Source organism: Diorhabda carinulata, chromosome 10 (assembly GCF_026250575.1).
Source record: "Diorhabda carinulata isolate Delta chromosome 10, icDioCari1.1, whole genome shotgun sequence".
NCBI lineage: Eukaryota > Metazoa > Arthropoda > Insecta > Coleoptera > Chrysomelidae > Diorhabda > Diorhabda carinulata.
The window spans coordinates 9,316,603-9,332,485 of NC_079469.1; the positions used below are offsets into that span (position 1 = coordinate 9,316,603).

At 32.2% G+C, this 15,883-nt stretch overlaps 1 protein-coding gene across 3 annotated transcripts in view; it reads right to left on the reverse strand.

Annotated features, from left to right (window-relative positions):
* Positions 1–15,883, reverse strand: part of LOC130899108 (neuroligin-4, X-linked-like) — a 113,297-nt gene that overhangs the window by 60,499 nt on the left and 36,915 nt on the right. For all 3 annotated transcript variants that reach the window (XM_057808878.1, XM_057808877.1, XM_057808879.1), the window contains exon 3: positions 8,826–8,978. In XM_057808878.1, coding sequence (XP_057664861.1) covers positions 8,826–8,978 — 153 coding nt within the window. The remainder of the gene's footprint in view (positions 1–8,825; positions 8,979–15,883) is intronic.

A 15,883-nucleotide genomic window follows, 5' to 3' on the forward strand; every position in this document is an offset into this window, starting at 1 on the left:
TGAGATAGAAAGGTCATAAATAACAAAACTGTGATCATTGTTACGAACATGTCCGCGGTTCTGTCCGATTATGGATTTATATATACCCAGAATACGTTTGATATTTGTTTTTATATTAGTTTTTATCATATAAGGCGATTTTTTTACATTGTTTCTTTTGAACTAATTTCTAGAGAGGTCTATTTATTTATTTGTTGTGTTTCTTTATTTTCTAGAATTTTCGAGAACTTCATTTTGGATATATGAGCGAGTTTGCTTAGCGCAGTTTGTTTTAGTTCAAAATGAATAGTCAGAGAGAACGGAACGAAATAGAAATGTAACCGAAGAATTTAAATAAATTATTTAAGTGTTAACCAACATAAGTTAGTTGAGTGTAGTGTAAAGAGTTTGAATAAATTAACAACGTGAGGGAACAATGTTTATGAATTCACCTGGCGAATAAAAAGAGAAATAAGAAAAACATTACAACATATTCTCTCTTTATTTCCACACACTCTACACAACGTCTGACTGAAGCTTCTATGCCACTACAAAACTATGACGCATATTTACAGTCAAACTACTCGTATATCACCTGTTAAGTTTCATCGTCGTTGTTAAAGTCTTCAGCTCTGAAAACAGAAAAAAGTGGGACGGAGCAAGATGAGTGGTTGTGAAGCCACATTCATGTACTGTAGCCTTGGGAAGCACATCCGTATGAATTGGAGCATCGCTACCCCTATTTTCAATAATTTATTCACGCAACTGCTTTACGAAGAGTAATATGCCGCGTTGATGATTGTATTTTATTCTTCAAAGTTAATTAAAAAGTTACCATTGCAGTCCGAAAATATTGTAGCCATTACTTTTTTGGTGATTCCCGTGACTTTTTTTTACACAGGCTTTCCCTTGCGATGCCACCCTATGGAATGTCTTTGGGATGTTGGATCATAGTGACAAACAACCCGTTGGATTATATTTTCTCGGTATACGAGGCAAAGTTCTAAAAGTCGCTCATAACAATCTACTCGACGCCAGTCTTTCACTTATTTTTGTCATATTCAAATGCTCATTCAAGGCCCTCAGAACAGTTCTTTGAGTCTTAACCTACTTAAATTTTATTTCTATTATCGCATAAATCTTCTAAGAAAACTAGTAGGCCTCTTTAGACATTGCGTTCAACGATCAATGAACAACTAATTTTACTTCTAAAACTCCTAGTTTTGCTTGAAAATAGTTCCTTAGACTTTATGGTGCACTGATCTACTTAACTAACTAAAAAAGCTTATTCGTGTTATTGGTGTTGTTGAAGAACTGATTGGTCTCTTCGGTCACAAGATCTAAAAGCCGTCGTTCATGGCTTTTGGGCAACTTTGATATCGTCTGGTTAACAACTATTTCCAAGAAAAAAGCAGAGTCAGGAGATATGTTGTGTCCCTTCTTCCAATCCAGACTTTGATCCGTTCAGATTAATTTCTACAGGTCCAATAACAATGTTGTCGACAATATCTGCTTTTATGATAACTTCTAGTCATCTGATGCAGATGGAAAAAATACACTTTACCTAATATAGAACCAATGCGTACATATTGCTTAACTAAGATGGCAGCTCTAGATTTCAAATCAGATATAAAGCTTCATGGAACGCTCCGGTGAGCTTGAGAAAGAGGAAACAGCAGTTCAATAGGGATTTTATTAAGGTATCACACTTTGGCATGGTCCTAGTCCATGCCAAGCTTGTGTACTTCTATGATACAAGATTATAGTTTAATCACCTTTCCATGTAAATATAATAAAATTTTTCACTGTATTATGTTTTTTAATTGCAATTACAAAAGATTCTTCCAAAATCTCTGATAGTTCATTTCGTAAATAATTTGATATGATTTTTTCTAGGTTTCAAATAAAACATACCATAGAGAGAAATTTTTATCAATAAAACATTAGGAACATTAGGAAATAAACGAACGACTTCCACATATTTTATTTTTCACACCACAACTTTGTATTCAACTAACATCTCCATTTCTCACACTTAATCGTATCCTAAGCGCACTTATAACAAACTAGAGAAGTTTCTGCAGTTGATTTTTAGATTTATTACAGTGTAGGGACTATGCAAACAAGCCTTAATTGGACTAGCTGCTAAAACTACCAGAGCACATAAGTGAAATAAGATTTTGAAATTAATTGCCTAAGGCTTGCCATGGACTAGTTCAAATAATAAGCTTATAGAAACTTTGTTTTTGAGTTCGATAGGTTCTGTCGAGTAAAATAAAAAAGTAACAAATTTTACGTGAGATGTTTCGCCTTGTATAATTCCGACTTAAACGTTTTAATAAGATTTATTGCTGAAAAAGTTAGTGATAGATCTAGAGAGTGTCTTCTTTTTTCATGAAATATGAGTCAAGGAACTGAATCCAAGTTATAGATGATAAAAACAAATGTACAGAAACACCTCAGACAGGTTCGCAATACAAGAAATTTTTACGACGTAATTCGCCTGATGATGATTACTGACAATTTGCACCATGATGATACACATTACAATATAATAATTGAAAAATATTCCGAATCCACGTTTTCAAGGACTTTGTATTGCAGGCAGGGAATAGAGGCACTAGACACATGACCTGATATCTCACTTACAAGAAAATATAAAATTGAGACTATACACCATTCCACCTGCAAATCTTACACCTTCATCTAAGACATTATTAGCCCACTCTCCAAACCGGAGGATATCTGTCGTCATTTGACGAGCAAAAGATATTGAAATCATAGTTCAAACACAAAGAGAAAGTCGATGAAATAATCGTAACATTGAGGTGGGTTTCCGCAAACACCAAAACCTTAGTTACAGGTTAATGTCATAGTTTTGTAGAATGTTAGAAAAACTTTTTATTCTTATTGATGCTCATCAAATTTGTTGTTTGAATCCAAGAAATCTCTAAAGTTATGTCATGTATTGACAAAATTACGATGTTGTAAAAATTATTTGGAAAAAGCTTGAATCGGAGCTTCAAGGAGCTACATTTTTTTGAGTGTGAGTTTTCTATTAAAATTCTTTATATTCTCATGCTTTTGAGAGAATCTTCGTTTCCGAATTTCTGAAGGGTAAATTTTTCATATATTAACGATGTGTTATCACCAATCCACTCTTCCTATTTAACTGATCAGATTCTATTTTTATAGAATGTGCCAAAAAAATCTCAATTAGTTTTAATTCTTTCTTATTCATAATTCATCAATTTTACATAATTTTGTGTGGTTTAAAGGACAGCGTACACTTGTTCTCTGTAGGTTTGCGATTCGAGATATATTTTGCAATACGGCTAAGAAATTGTATTGATTATTTAATTCACTGCAATGTTTTCGAAAAGTTAAGTAATTTTATTTTTCAATATCTCCATCAGCTACAAATTAATGGCAGTGTAAAATTGAAGTGAATAACCAGGTACTCCACTTCATACCTTAACCTTTTCAAGTAAAATCCTTTCCATGTTATCATTATAAACAAAAATGATGATTGGGATTGCACTACCCATTAGAAAGGCTTTAAAAGTACATTGAGAAATTTTTTATGTTAATCATCCCAGATATGTTAGAAAGTTTTTTACACTGGCCAATTTCAAGCAGAACCAATCAATGTATATATAAATGTCCTGACCAAATATCACGTTTTATGCTCCGCATTGGTTTTTCACTGACTATATAATGAAAATACTTCTCAAAAACTTTATTTTCGATTACAATAAATCGAATGAAAATATTGTGATTTCCCCACATACCCTGTCAGTGAAAATCTGTTCTCTGTTGGGGTAGGAAAACACAGTTATTCGCTTCATTCAGGACGTTTTTTTGAGATCGAAAGCATTTTTCTTCAAAACCTATGAATGAAAAACAAAAAATATTATGATTGAATCATTTTAATAGTGATAAATATATTCTTCGACTGAATTAGATGTAACTTTAAGTGAGCCGCGAAGTTCACCTTCACACCCCAACAATCTGTCAACACTATCAAATTCCAGTTGTTGAGTATATTTTTATAAATGGAAACATTACTTATAACTAATAAACAATGAAATCCGAATAGTATTCATTTTTCAAAATGTATTTATTTTATAAGTTCTTGAAATGAAACGATGTCAGAAAGTACCATATTTTTCAGTTATGATATCATATATTTAATATTAAGCAGTTGTCTGCTTGATAATCACGAGGTTTTCATTGCCGGCAACGTAGCATGTGCTGTTGTAATACTGTTTTTATTCATTTGTTATGTATAAATAAAACATTTTTCCATATATAAGAATAAAATGAATAAACCTCTTGTAGTTCTTACATTTGTGGCATTACTGTTTGAACTACAAAATTTCCTTCTCCATAAATATTCATTGAATAATTGAAAAAAATATATGATAAAAGCTGGATATAAACTACCGAAAAATATTTTTTTCTCAAACCCTAGAAAATTTTTATGCACTCACAAAGAACTAACCGCGGGTATCTTTTCAATATTCCTTTTATCCTTTTACATCATACGAAAGTGAAATTAGCAATCCTTACTAATAATTTTTTATTTTTTTAATAATTTTTTGAATGAAATTTACAAATTTTGCTTCAACATTATCGTTACCAACTCGTCCATGATATGGACAGTGCAGCTGGTCCTGTTCGGTTACAATAGAAGTCTATAATTTGGCGAATACGCCAATTCGTTTGATGATTGTCGTCTCTTTGATATTTTTGTTATAAACAGCGAAAAGTTGCTTGAATTTATTTAGAACTAAATCCTAGGAAGGTCTTTTCATTTATTTCTTCATTTGATTACTTTCTAGACTTTTTTTTCTGTTATAAATAGGAGTTTTTTCATTAGTTGCAAGTTAGTTTATAATAAAAAGTTGTAAAAGTAGTTATAAAAGTAGTGAATAGTTAATTTCATAAGTAGTGGATAATTATTATTATATAAGTTAGTTAAGTTTTATGTTTTTTTAATAAATTGAGTAAGTGATGAACATTTCGTATAAATTCACTACACTGTTGGAAAACAGTGTGAATAAACTAGAAAATAAGATAAACATCACAATTTTGTGATAGATTCCCCTTGAATGAAAATTTTGAGAATAATGGTGATAGCAAAAACTCAAAAATGGAATTATTGATATTTAATATATTGATTGAATATATTGATATTTAATAATTAACACTACAACGTAAACTAGAGGAAAGTTGAACGTCCAGTTATTTCAACAACTTAACTTCAGTAACTTTCGCTAGAAAATTCATCTAGACGGAAATCATTTTCCTTACCTTACCCATGTCTCCAATTGTTTGAAATTGTATAGCCTAAATGTATCAATGTATTGTGATTGAATATTCTCCTAATTACAGCCTATCTTCTTTTTTATTCATAATATCTGATCTAACCAATCTAGTTTAATGCCGTGAAGATCCTATTTTTGTTTGGATCATTATTTACTGGCCGCAATACAATAAAATGATTACAGAAACATGTTGAAATATCTACCTTCAGTTTAGCTTTGATTATCATATATATGGAAAGTTCACCATTCTCTAGTGACGGTCATAATATTGCGATAAATTTCAAATGACTACAGCTATAAAATCTCACAGTCTGAAACGTGAGGTTCGTATGCAAGATACATTTCAATTTCATCATGTTAAACACACCGTTATGAACTGAGTTGAGAACAATTTAACAATCGAGCTTTAATTTTCTGCTTTAACTTTTGAAGCTTTGTTACAGGAAAGGGGTTGCGTGAACAATAATAAATTCATTCAACCGTTCAATGAATCGTCTTTTGTTGGACAATACAAATTCATAGAAGATTAACAGTAGTCTTGATTCTGATAACGAGTTAATTGAGCATGTTATATGTTACGTAGCTGTCTTTCCAATTTCCAAACCACCATGGTTTCACTGAAATTGTCAGCAACTTATTGGTGTGTTTTCAAATAATATGAAAAGTATACAATGCAATGATTCATATACAATCTAAATGTGGACTTTTAGATCTCTCTTACACTACGGTGGTTTGCGATGTTGCAGACAAAGAACCACTTGAGTGGAAAAGGCAGAGACGGTGACTGTGTTCAACTATATGGAGGCTGGCCACCCGGGCCGCGGCTGCTCCACTCTGCGAAAGTGCACTGTTCAGCATTTGGTTATACGGGAGCCTGTTATAATATTGGGTTTCTGTTGGTGATATGGGTTTCTTCGAATACGTCTTTTTTTCTACCATATCTTCTCTAATGTACAAGAGTATTTCAAAAATTAATATTCCAGACATTCTTAAATAATTAACAAACTTTTGCTCAAAATAACAGAGTTTGTCGAACTAAATATAGTACAAATAAGATTCTTCTCATCGAGACACAATAGACAGAATAGTTTGAACATGTACTTTTTTTCTTCTTTCTTCTTTTTTTCATTAACACGTGAGCTAGCAACAACATGTACTCACTCTTCGATAGCATCTTCACAAGTAGCAAACTGAACGCGTCATTAAGCATCCACACATCAAGCTAGGTGATCGGCAACGTAGCCAGCGACCATGTCAGTCGCAAGTCACGATACTAACCATGGTGCCGGTGACGTAGCTAGTGTCGTGGTTTTCCAGCGTAGTGAACAGTACCTATTTATCTCTTCACATTAAAATTGATCAATTGTACTTGATAAAACATTATTCCTTTTCCATAACTGTCCTTTTTCATCACATCACATCATTTTTTCCGTAACTTTCCTCCCTTGGAGATACTCACAAATACTTTAATTGGTGCAGCGATAGTGGTGTTGGTACATTTTTGTACAAATTTCTATCGGCGCTGGTGACGTAAGCAGGCGGTTGGCGCGTTACTAGAAAAATTGATGGCGAAGTAAAAACATGCCAGATTTTAATAATTTTCATCAGCGATATTATAAGTGCTAGAGACATGCGATAGATTGCAAAATTTATTTTACAGCGTGCCCAATCATTTAAAAATAATAACCCGCCATCACGTTATTTTCTCTTCTTTGATTACTAATGTTAATTTAAATAAACTATTACGTATCTATTGTATTTGGTCTGGTGTAGTAGACAATCCATCTCATGTTATCATGTTTCATTTATATTGATAGAAGAAGATGGTATGTAGAAAATGTGTGTTCGATAAATCGTAGCTTGAGTCACGTGATATCGTTTCGTTATAGCAAACACCTCAAATATCTAATCCTCTCAATTAAAATACCTTACAGTCCATGTTACCCCAAGTTATATATGATGTAACTAATCAATTCATAAATAAAATCGTATTAGTATCCATTTAACATATTACCATCAGTATCTTTATTTTCTCATATTCGAATATTCTAGTGCAAAAATTGTTTTTCACTGTTTTGCGCAATATAAACAATCACAAACAGACAAAAACACTAATATTTATAACGCATTCAAAACATATTCCAAAGTGATGCAATAAATTATCCAGACAAAATGATAACGAACCTATTAAAATTCAGTGAATGCTGATGATTACCATCATTTTGTAAATTTAATAATCAAATACATTAAAATTACGGTATTTGTCCTAGGTGTTTAGCATATTTTATGTTCATTATTGATTTTTTCCTTTAGTTCATAATTACATTCACTTTGAGTTCAAAATATGGAATGTTGCCCCAGAAACATTTAAAACGATTTTCGTGAGTTTCGTTTTGTTCTCTTTTTTTAATGTGAATGTTGTCACGCTGGTATTTACATTATTGCCAGGTCTTACTTCTATCAAATTGCTATATCAAGGTGATATGGCAATGATTGAAAATAGCGATAGAGGAAGGAATATGGTCTATTACTCTACAAAAATCTCATACTTTATATACAAAGCAAGTAATAATGAACAAATAAACTAATTTTTCAAGAATGTGTAGGATCATCATCATCATCTATCAGCCATCTTCCATCCACTGCTGGATATAGGCCTCCTCTAGTTTAAACCATCTATCTCTTATCTTGAGCTGTATGTATCCAATTTCCTACAATTTTCTTTACATCGTCACTCCATCTTGTTGGCGGCCTGCATCTACTTCTCTTATCCATTCTTGGCCTCCACTCCAATATTCTTTTCGTCCATCTATTATCCGTATGTGTAGGATATAAAACCCAAAATATCACTTATCACTATTAAGCGCCATTTCTATAATTTATATATCGGTGACGATTTGGAATGCAACTGGTATATAGAGGAAGCTGCAAACCACTTATGCAGGATTTAAAAGCATCGGTAAGACTTATGGCGCTAATGCTAATTTGTTCAATTTAGGTGCTTTATTGATGTCTGAGGACCAAGGACATCGGTAGTTTCAAGTGGGGCACAGCAGGCTTATCATATCGACGATGTGCACAACAGTCCCTAACCACCGATAAAATCAATTATAAACTATGAAATACATCACGTTATATGAAAAAAATGAAAAATCCGGTTAATCTACTCGAATTAGTTAGTTTCGTTGTATTTTGAAAAAAATTGGAATCTGATAACAATGTTAACAATATTATATCACGACTACAGTAAAAACTAAAATTTATAAAAATAATTTAAGCCGTTTCAAAGATGATTCAAACTAATGCTTTATATTTGATTAGATTGAAATCAAAAATTATTTTGATAATTGACAGAAGCATTTGTGTAGTTTGATCATAACAAATTCAAATTCAGTTATCATTTTTAAATTTCCAGGAAAATTAGTATATTCCTTGGGAACAATTTTGAAAAATTAAATTGCATATGAATTAATGTTTCATATCGTTAAGAAAATGTTATATAATCATCGAACTTACCCAATATACCCAATCTGAAGTTTAATGTTACAACTATAACATTACCATATGCAGCTAAAACAGATCCATCGTAAGGATTTCCTGAATTCCATTCAAATGATTCACCGTGTATATATACCATCACAGGATACTTCCTTGAAGCTGGATCTTGCTCTGAAATCGAACATAAATTCTTATCAGTAATTTACACTCTATATGGAGCTAATTTGATGAGAAACGTGTTTTATAAAATCAGATATTTGCCGCTTAGAATCAGAATTAGAAATGATATTAGATTTGCTTTGATCTATCTTTATTAGGATAGATTTTCCATTTATATAAATACGAATACGTTTATTTGATAAAAAACATCTGCAATTCCACAATAAATGGATCTTGTAGAAAAAAAATTGCAGTTTTCATTAATTCATAATGAGAATCATGGAATGGAAGAAACAGTGACAATTTTTTCAAGTCTTAGAACAAATTTAGAGAAGTAAGAAAACCATTTATTATTGATTTTCAAAGAATATTTTTTTTGACATTAACAAACCACCAATTTCAAGTTAACATTATCTTAATGCTTAAAAAATATTAAATTATCATTGGAATGCTGTTTTTATTACCTTGTAAACTGCCAAAATTGAAGCAATGAGGTAGATGAGAAATAAATACATCTTTCTTAAATGCAATGTAAGACGCATTATATTTAGATCAAAACGATCCCCAAATTAAGATCAGCTGATCCATTTACGTATAATATCGCACATAGATTTTATGGAGTTGGAACCATTTTTATTGTATGCAATTTGCTCTACACTTTTTTCTCAAGAAATTGGAGAAAATCATAAAATAGAATCACAAATTTGACTAAAAGTGCTTATATTTTTTTATCATTTATATGTGTTCTGTTTCTATATATGTGAACAAATTCAAAAATCCTCTTCTTGTATTTGACTCTGTTTCAAGAATTTTTCAATTCATGTAATTCGAGTTATCATTTTTTTCATACATAGTTTACTAATTAAGTTTTTCCTTTTTTATACAATTGATGACGTTTCAATCTATTTTTTAAATACTTGGATGTCTGTCCTCTGTAAACAGTGAGTCAAACAAAACAAGGTACTTGATATTATTCCCTTATTTTTGGGTGTGAAGATTTAAGTTTAGTGAAGACTAGTTTTCATTTTAATTCTTATTTCATTATAGTATACTATTTACGGAAAGAAAAGAAAAGTCATGCCACTACTCTACAGAATTTTGAGAAAATTTGAAAAATTTGTTCCACTACTTAACTAGACGGGGTATAGCAATTTCATTGAAATATTTCAAATAGTTTTAAGGTAACGAATCACAGTAACGTTCTCGCAGTAGTAATTGAAAAAGGAAGTACTTCACTTTGTTTTATTGTCTAAGTTGAAAAATATGTGTCAAAGGAGTGAGCAAATCCTTTGAACGCTCGACTCAAAACAGACGAGGCCAATTCGACTTTTAGGCGACCCAGAGTGGATCTGAAACTTGGACTGCTTTTAGAGCATTGAAGAAAAGACGCTGACCCGACTTGGCTTCACCGATACTACCTCGGCAGAGGCAGTATCCGAACTATAAAAATAAAATAATGCACTGGTATTACATGAAAGTATAAATATCAGTTAAGAAGTAGAATGATACATAATTGTTTCTAAATTAGATATATTCCATTTTAAACTACGAGTTAGTATAATTTCACCTGCTAGAAATGTTTTCTGGAAATGTATACCTAGAGTCCACTATTAGAGACGGAATGTAATATATCTATTGATGTTTGTAAAAAAATCTGCGATTTCGATAATACCACAGTGATAGTAAAAATGAGAGATGAAGTTAGTGAAAAAAATTGCGAACGGCTTTTCAAGATTCCAATAAACAGTTCGAAATAAATAATATTTCAAAGTATTATTTAATCCTTCGAAACAATTATTGTTATCTTCATTAAAAGCAGTGCAAAACAAATGAAGGTTTGCTCGTAATTGCGGAATTTAGAGCTTCATGGATAAATCAATTTACTTCGAGTTCAACTAATGCTCATCCATTGAAGTAAATTTAATCCTGTCGACATGAGAACAATTTATATTTGTATCAAGGTCACAATCAAATTACTGAGGATAGTGTGTTAGTAATTGAGATAATTTGTAGGTAAAAAGTATATGGGAGTTTGTGGCCAGACAAAAACAAATTGGAGCTATTATAGGGGACTGTTATTCAATGAAAAAAGATGGCTCGGAGCGCCAAATTCTCAATTGAAATTGACTGTTGATACATAGTTAGAGAGAGAAAATTTATTGACCTTACATAAAAAGAAAATTATAATCGGATAAATTGTAGATAGTACGGAGAATTAGCAATCACACATTAACTAACACCTCATTTATTGGAGAATCTTCAAATCTTTTATATATATTTTTCAGTTGAAATAATTGAAATCTGGGAATAATTATAAGACTCTCAGGTAGCACGATGTCGACTTTCTCACGTCATTATTGGGTCACGTCAATTTGATGTTAATTACATTAATGAAATAGCTAGTACTTTTCACAATACTTCAAACTTCGCGGTTCATAGCTCATAGTTACACTAAGGCCGTCAGATAGGTCCGTCGTGTCCCACTTGATATTACCACAGGCCGCTTTCCTTTCAGAATCCGATGAAGTGCTTTGATTCGAACTCTTTCATGTCAAAACTTAAGCTGTAAGGCTTTTCAAGTGTTTAAGCCGCAGTCGGGTGAATGCTGGGCACTCACAGAAGACGTGGTCTATGGTTTAATTCTTCTCCATGCACTAGAGGTACTCCGTATGGTCCGTAATGCTCATGGTGTGAAGGTGGGGTCTTAGATGACAGTGTCCGGTTATAAGTCCGGTCACTAGTTAGAATTCGCGTCTATATAGTTGGAACAGTTGTTTGATGTGAAACGGCCAAGGTCTGTCTATATGTGCCTTTTCTTGTCTCGTATCATGTTTCTCTAACCGTTTCTTCCGAGCCTGCCTTGCAAGCAGACAGTTGAGAGGCGCTATAGCAACACTTTTAAATACATCAAGGATGTCTTCTGGGTCCATCAGTGAGCTCGCGAATCCCAGTCTAGCGAGTGAGTCTACCTCGTTCTTACCTTTGTTGCCCTAATGATTCAGCACCCTAACGAGCTGGATCTTGCAGCTAGGTTTTGTAGGACTTTGTAGGACTCCAGCACAAGCCTAGGGCACACCTTTTCGTCCGTTACGGCTGCTTTGCTATCCGAGTAAATTCAGATTATTGTGTTCCAGTTGCGCAGTCCCCAAGCGCAAAAAATCTCTTATTTTTGGGTGTCCTCTGCAGAGCCTGTATACGTCTGTATACCAAGCTAAATCATTCAGTATAACGTACTCAACGTTTCACTGCTTCCACTCAGTGATGTGTCTTTCCTTGTCGAAATGCAGTAGAGCTGAATAAAAATATTTTCCATTGGTACATTGTTTTATTCTCAAGTTGATGACTTTATTTTATATAGTGTCAATATCAATTCTCAATGGCTAGCAATTGCAAGGAGAGTTTCGTAGCCACTGAGTAGTTTCGACGTTATCACCTCTTATCAGAATGGTATAACAACTCTTTTCAGGCTTGAGACGCGAACTGAAGACAACGTTAAAGAGCAAACAGAAGCTATTGCATAATGTACATAGCAATTTGGTAAAGGTTGCATGAAGAAAATAGAAAAGATAATAATATTCTTGAAACATATATTGTACTGTTAGGACAAGACTCGAGCAATGGTAGCTATCTTGAAAGAAAATCGATGTCAAATGCTACGATACGACAGTCAATTAACTCGAATAAATACCAAAATCAGAAATTTGAAAATAATTCAAAATGAGCTATAAAATAGAGAAAGAGTGTGATTAGATACGTAACTGAGTTTCCAAATTGTGGTAAATGAAGTGTTAAGCAATTAGCTCTAGGCCTTCTGGTGAACCTCAACCAATCAATGTCGAGGTTACCCATACCTAACCTAATCTAGTATCTTTGTACTCAATGTTATAATACGTAGTTAAAGTCTAGTATCAACTTGCAGTATTGGTAATAACTCATTTCATAGACGGATTTGATGAAATTCATCTGCAGGAGCTATGACGTATATCACTGCTCGTTAATAGAGATACTATTTTTAATCAATATTTATTCAATCATTATGTCTTTGACTGAAATAACCCAGTATTAAATATAATTATTATCCGTCAAAAATATTTGATACGTAGATGAATGTTCAATATTCTGAATAGAAGAAGGTTAAATAAGAAATATTTCCAATCATATATCACAAGCTAAGTCATCCGTCAAAAATATCGAGAAGTTTACTCTATAAAATGGATGAAGTTTGATTCACTTCCTGAAATTGAATCAATTTTCTAAGAACAGTCTACTGCTAGTACAAATCTGAGATAACAAAGCCCGCCTCTATCATTTTACTTCTTATATTTATTTTCGCAAGAAAGAGGACTCTGAAATATTTTCAAAAATTGATAGCATTCTCTAGCAATATTACACCGAAGCAAACAGAATACGAGGAAGCCAGAAATCGAGAGAAAATTGTATTTTGTAGGATAGCAGACAATTTGCTGGTTGTGAAAATTTGCTAATACTTTATGAATCCAGCTTAACTTTACTTTTATGCTGTTAAAAATGTGAGAAATCCTGAAATAGTATTTTCTTGAATAAGCGAGAAGCCATGTAGTGTTTTAGGCCTGATGAAACTGACGAGAAATTTACTAGTAATATATTGTTACGAACTGTTCTTTTGATATAGACCGTGAAGACGGTACTGTTCCAACATGTTGTCAAAGCTAAATTTTATAGAACTAGCCAGCTACTCTTATTTACGTTTTATATTCATAGAGACAACTTCTGAAGAGACGTTATTGTTTCTATACGGCAAACTGAAGATTTCCAGAAATCGAAAAGTTCTAGCAGTCTTATAAATTAGTGAACAATTTGATGTTATAGTAAATACATGGGGATTGTGACAAGTAAACTAAAAAGTGAATTTGAATAAATTGGATGCTAAGTACTAGTAAATAGTTTAGTTTATTCAGGGTTGGAAAAATTAGTCATATACTCAAAGATTTGAAACGTAGAATAAATATTTCTGGTTTATTGGTATTATAGACATTTACAATGTTTTCAATACACATAATTTCTGTTTGACTAACTTATGATGAAGAAGTTTAATATATGTCCTATAAGCTTTTTGCAATACTCTGTGTTTTTATATCCTACTTCACAAACGAATCATGTTCCGCTACAATAAATGTATGTTTGAATTTATAATCTACAAATAGATGAAAATTAAATTCTATTATGTTATAAACCTTATAATAAAAAGGTATGGCAATAAATATGAGAATTAATCAAGCATACTGTACGCTCTCGGGGGCGGGATACGAATAACCGAACACACCCCTATCATATTACTTTTTATATTGGTTGTCATAAAGGAAAATGTATTAAAAGCTCGGATAAGTTTGTAAAAACATATCGAGTGCAAGCTGGATATGGTTTTAATCTGGAAAAAATGATAATATGTTTTTCATTCGCTATGAAAAAGACGTTATTTTATGAAATTGAACAAAAATATTCGAGTAGATGAATTTTTGAGTGGATTTGTAGTACTTTGGTTGAGATAATTTTTCTCTTTTTATTCATATTCTGGTCGTTATGGAAAATCTCAAGAATTGGATTATATTCGAACATAAGGACAAATTGCGTTTGAAACATTTTCGAATAATTTATATTTCAATCAATTAATGTTCCATAGAAATAAATTTTTCTAATTAGAGCTATTCCGCTATAGACAATTTCGTTCAATTATCTTTTTTTTTTAAATATTAATAGCAAATATTAGAATAAAATATTAAAATGTAATTCTGTTGAGAATGTTTTTTATTTAACTACACGAAAGTGTGCTAAATATACCCATTGGTAATATAAGTCCAAATTTTTCATGATTATCATCACTTCATTTTATTCTTCACTTCTAATTCTGATATTCCAATCCATCCTTTCCTAGTGATATCATATCTTTCGTTATTTTATAACTGTTTGCATTTCTTCTGTCATTTATTTTCATTACGTTTCCTGTTATTCCATCATCATTCCATATTCCATTCATGTTTAAGATTGATGAATGATGAATATTTGGTACTGCAAACTGGCTTTTTGCAGACTTGAGTGAATACATCCATAAGTTTCGAAAGTACTGTTTCGGAAAGTTTCATTTTCGAAAAAATGTAGTGAAATGGGTCAATTGCAAGTCATAAGTCTACAACGGTTTCAAAACCTATTTCCGTATCTCCTTAAAATATAAAATTGCGAGAGCTTAACTATTAACATTTGAATATTTTCATCTGATTTTTTCAACTCAAGCTTGTTGTTCATATTGAAACCCGAGTATAATGTGGCTTTTTCCATCAAGACAAATACTGCTGCTGAGATCGATCAAGAGATAAGGATTCAAATCATATTTATATTCATTTCATGAACTATTTTTCGAACCAATACTAAGCACCACCTTCCATCTTCACTTGAGGGTATGCCTTCATCTTCCTCTTCTAAATGTAATAACGATGACATGATATTTATAAAGAAACCATTGCCCAAACTTCTGCGGTTACAGAAGTTGAAGAGGAGTTTCACAAAATAGTATTCAAATCAGTAGAAAATTGAATCCAACATAAAAACTTTATAATGAACTTATAGTGAAAGCAGTGGTACAGAAATAATTCACCACGCTAAACAGCCCAATAATATAGAATCATTTGACATGCACCCACTCTCCATATATGGAAACGTTACTACAAGGATCGGCATACTCGTTTAAAACACAGCCACCTCAGGTCAGTATCCCTTCAGGCCAAATTCAATAATTGCGATACGCAACTATGGCGACAACGTCTCGTGCCCTCGCATTTGGGAATATATACTACACGACCACATTCATTAACGACATTTTCTCCTTCGACCGTTCCCCAGAACAACTTCCTCAATAAAACAATAATCATGGAATTCCAATTTGA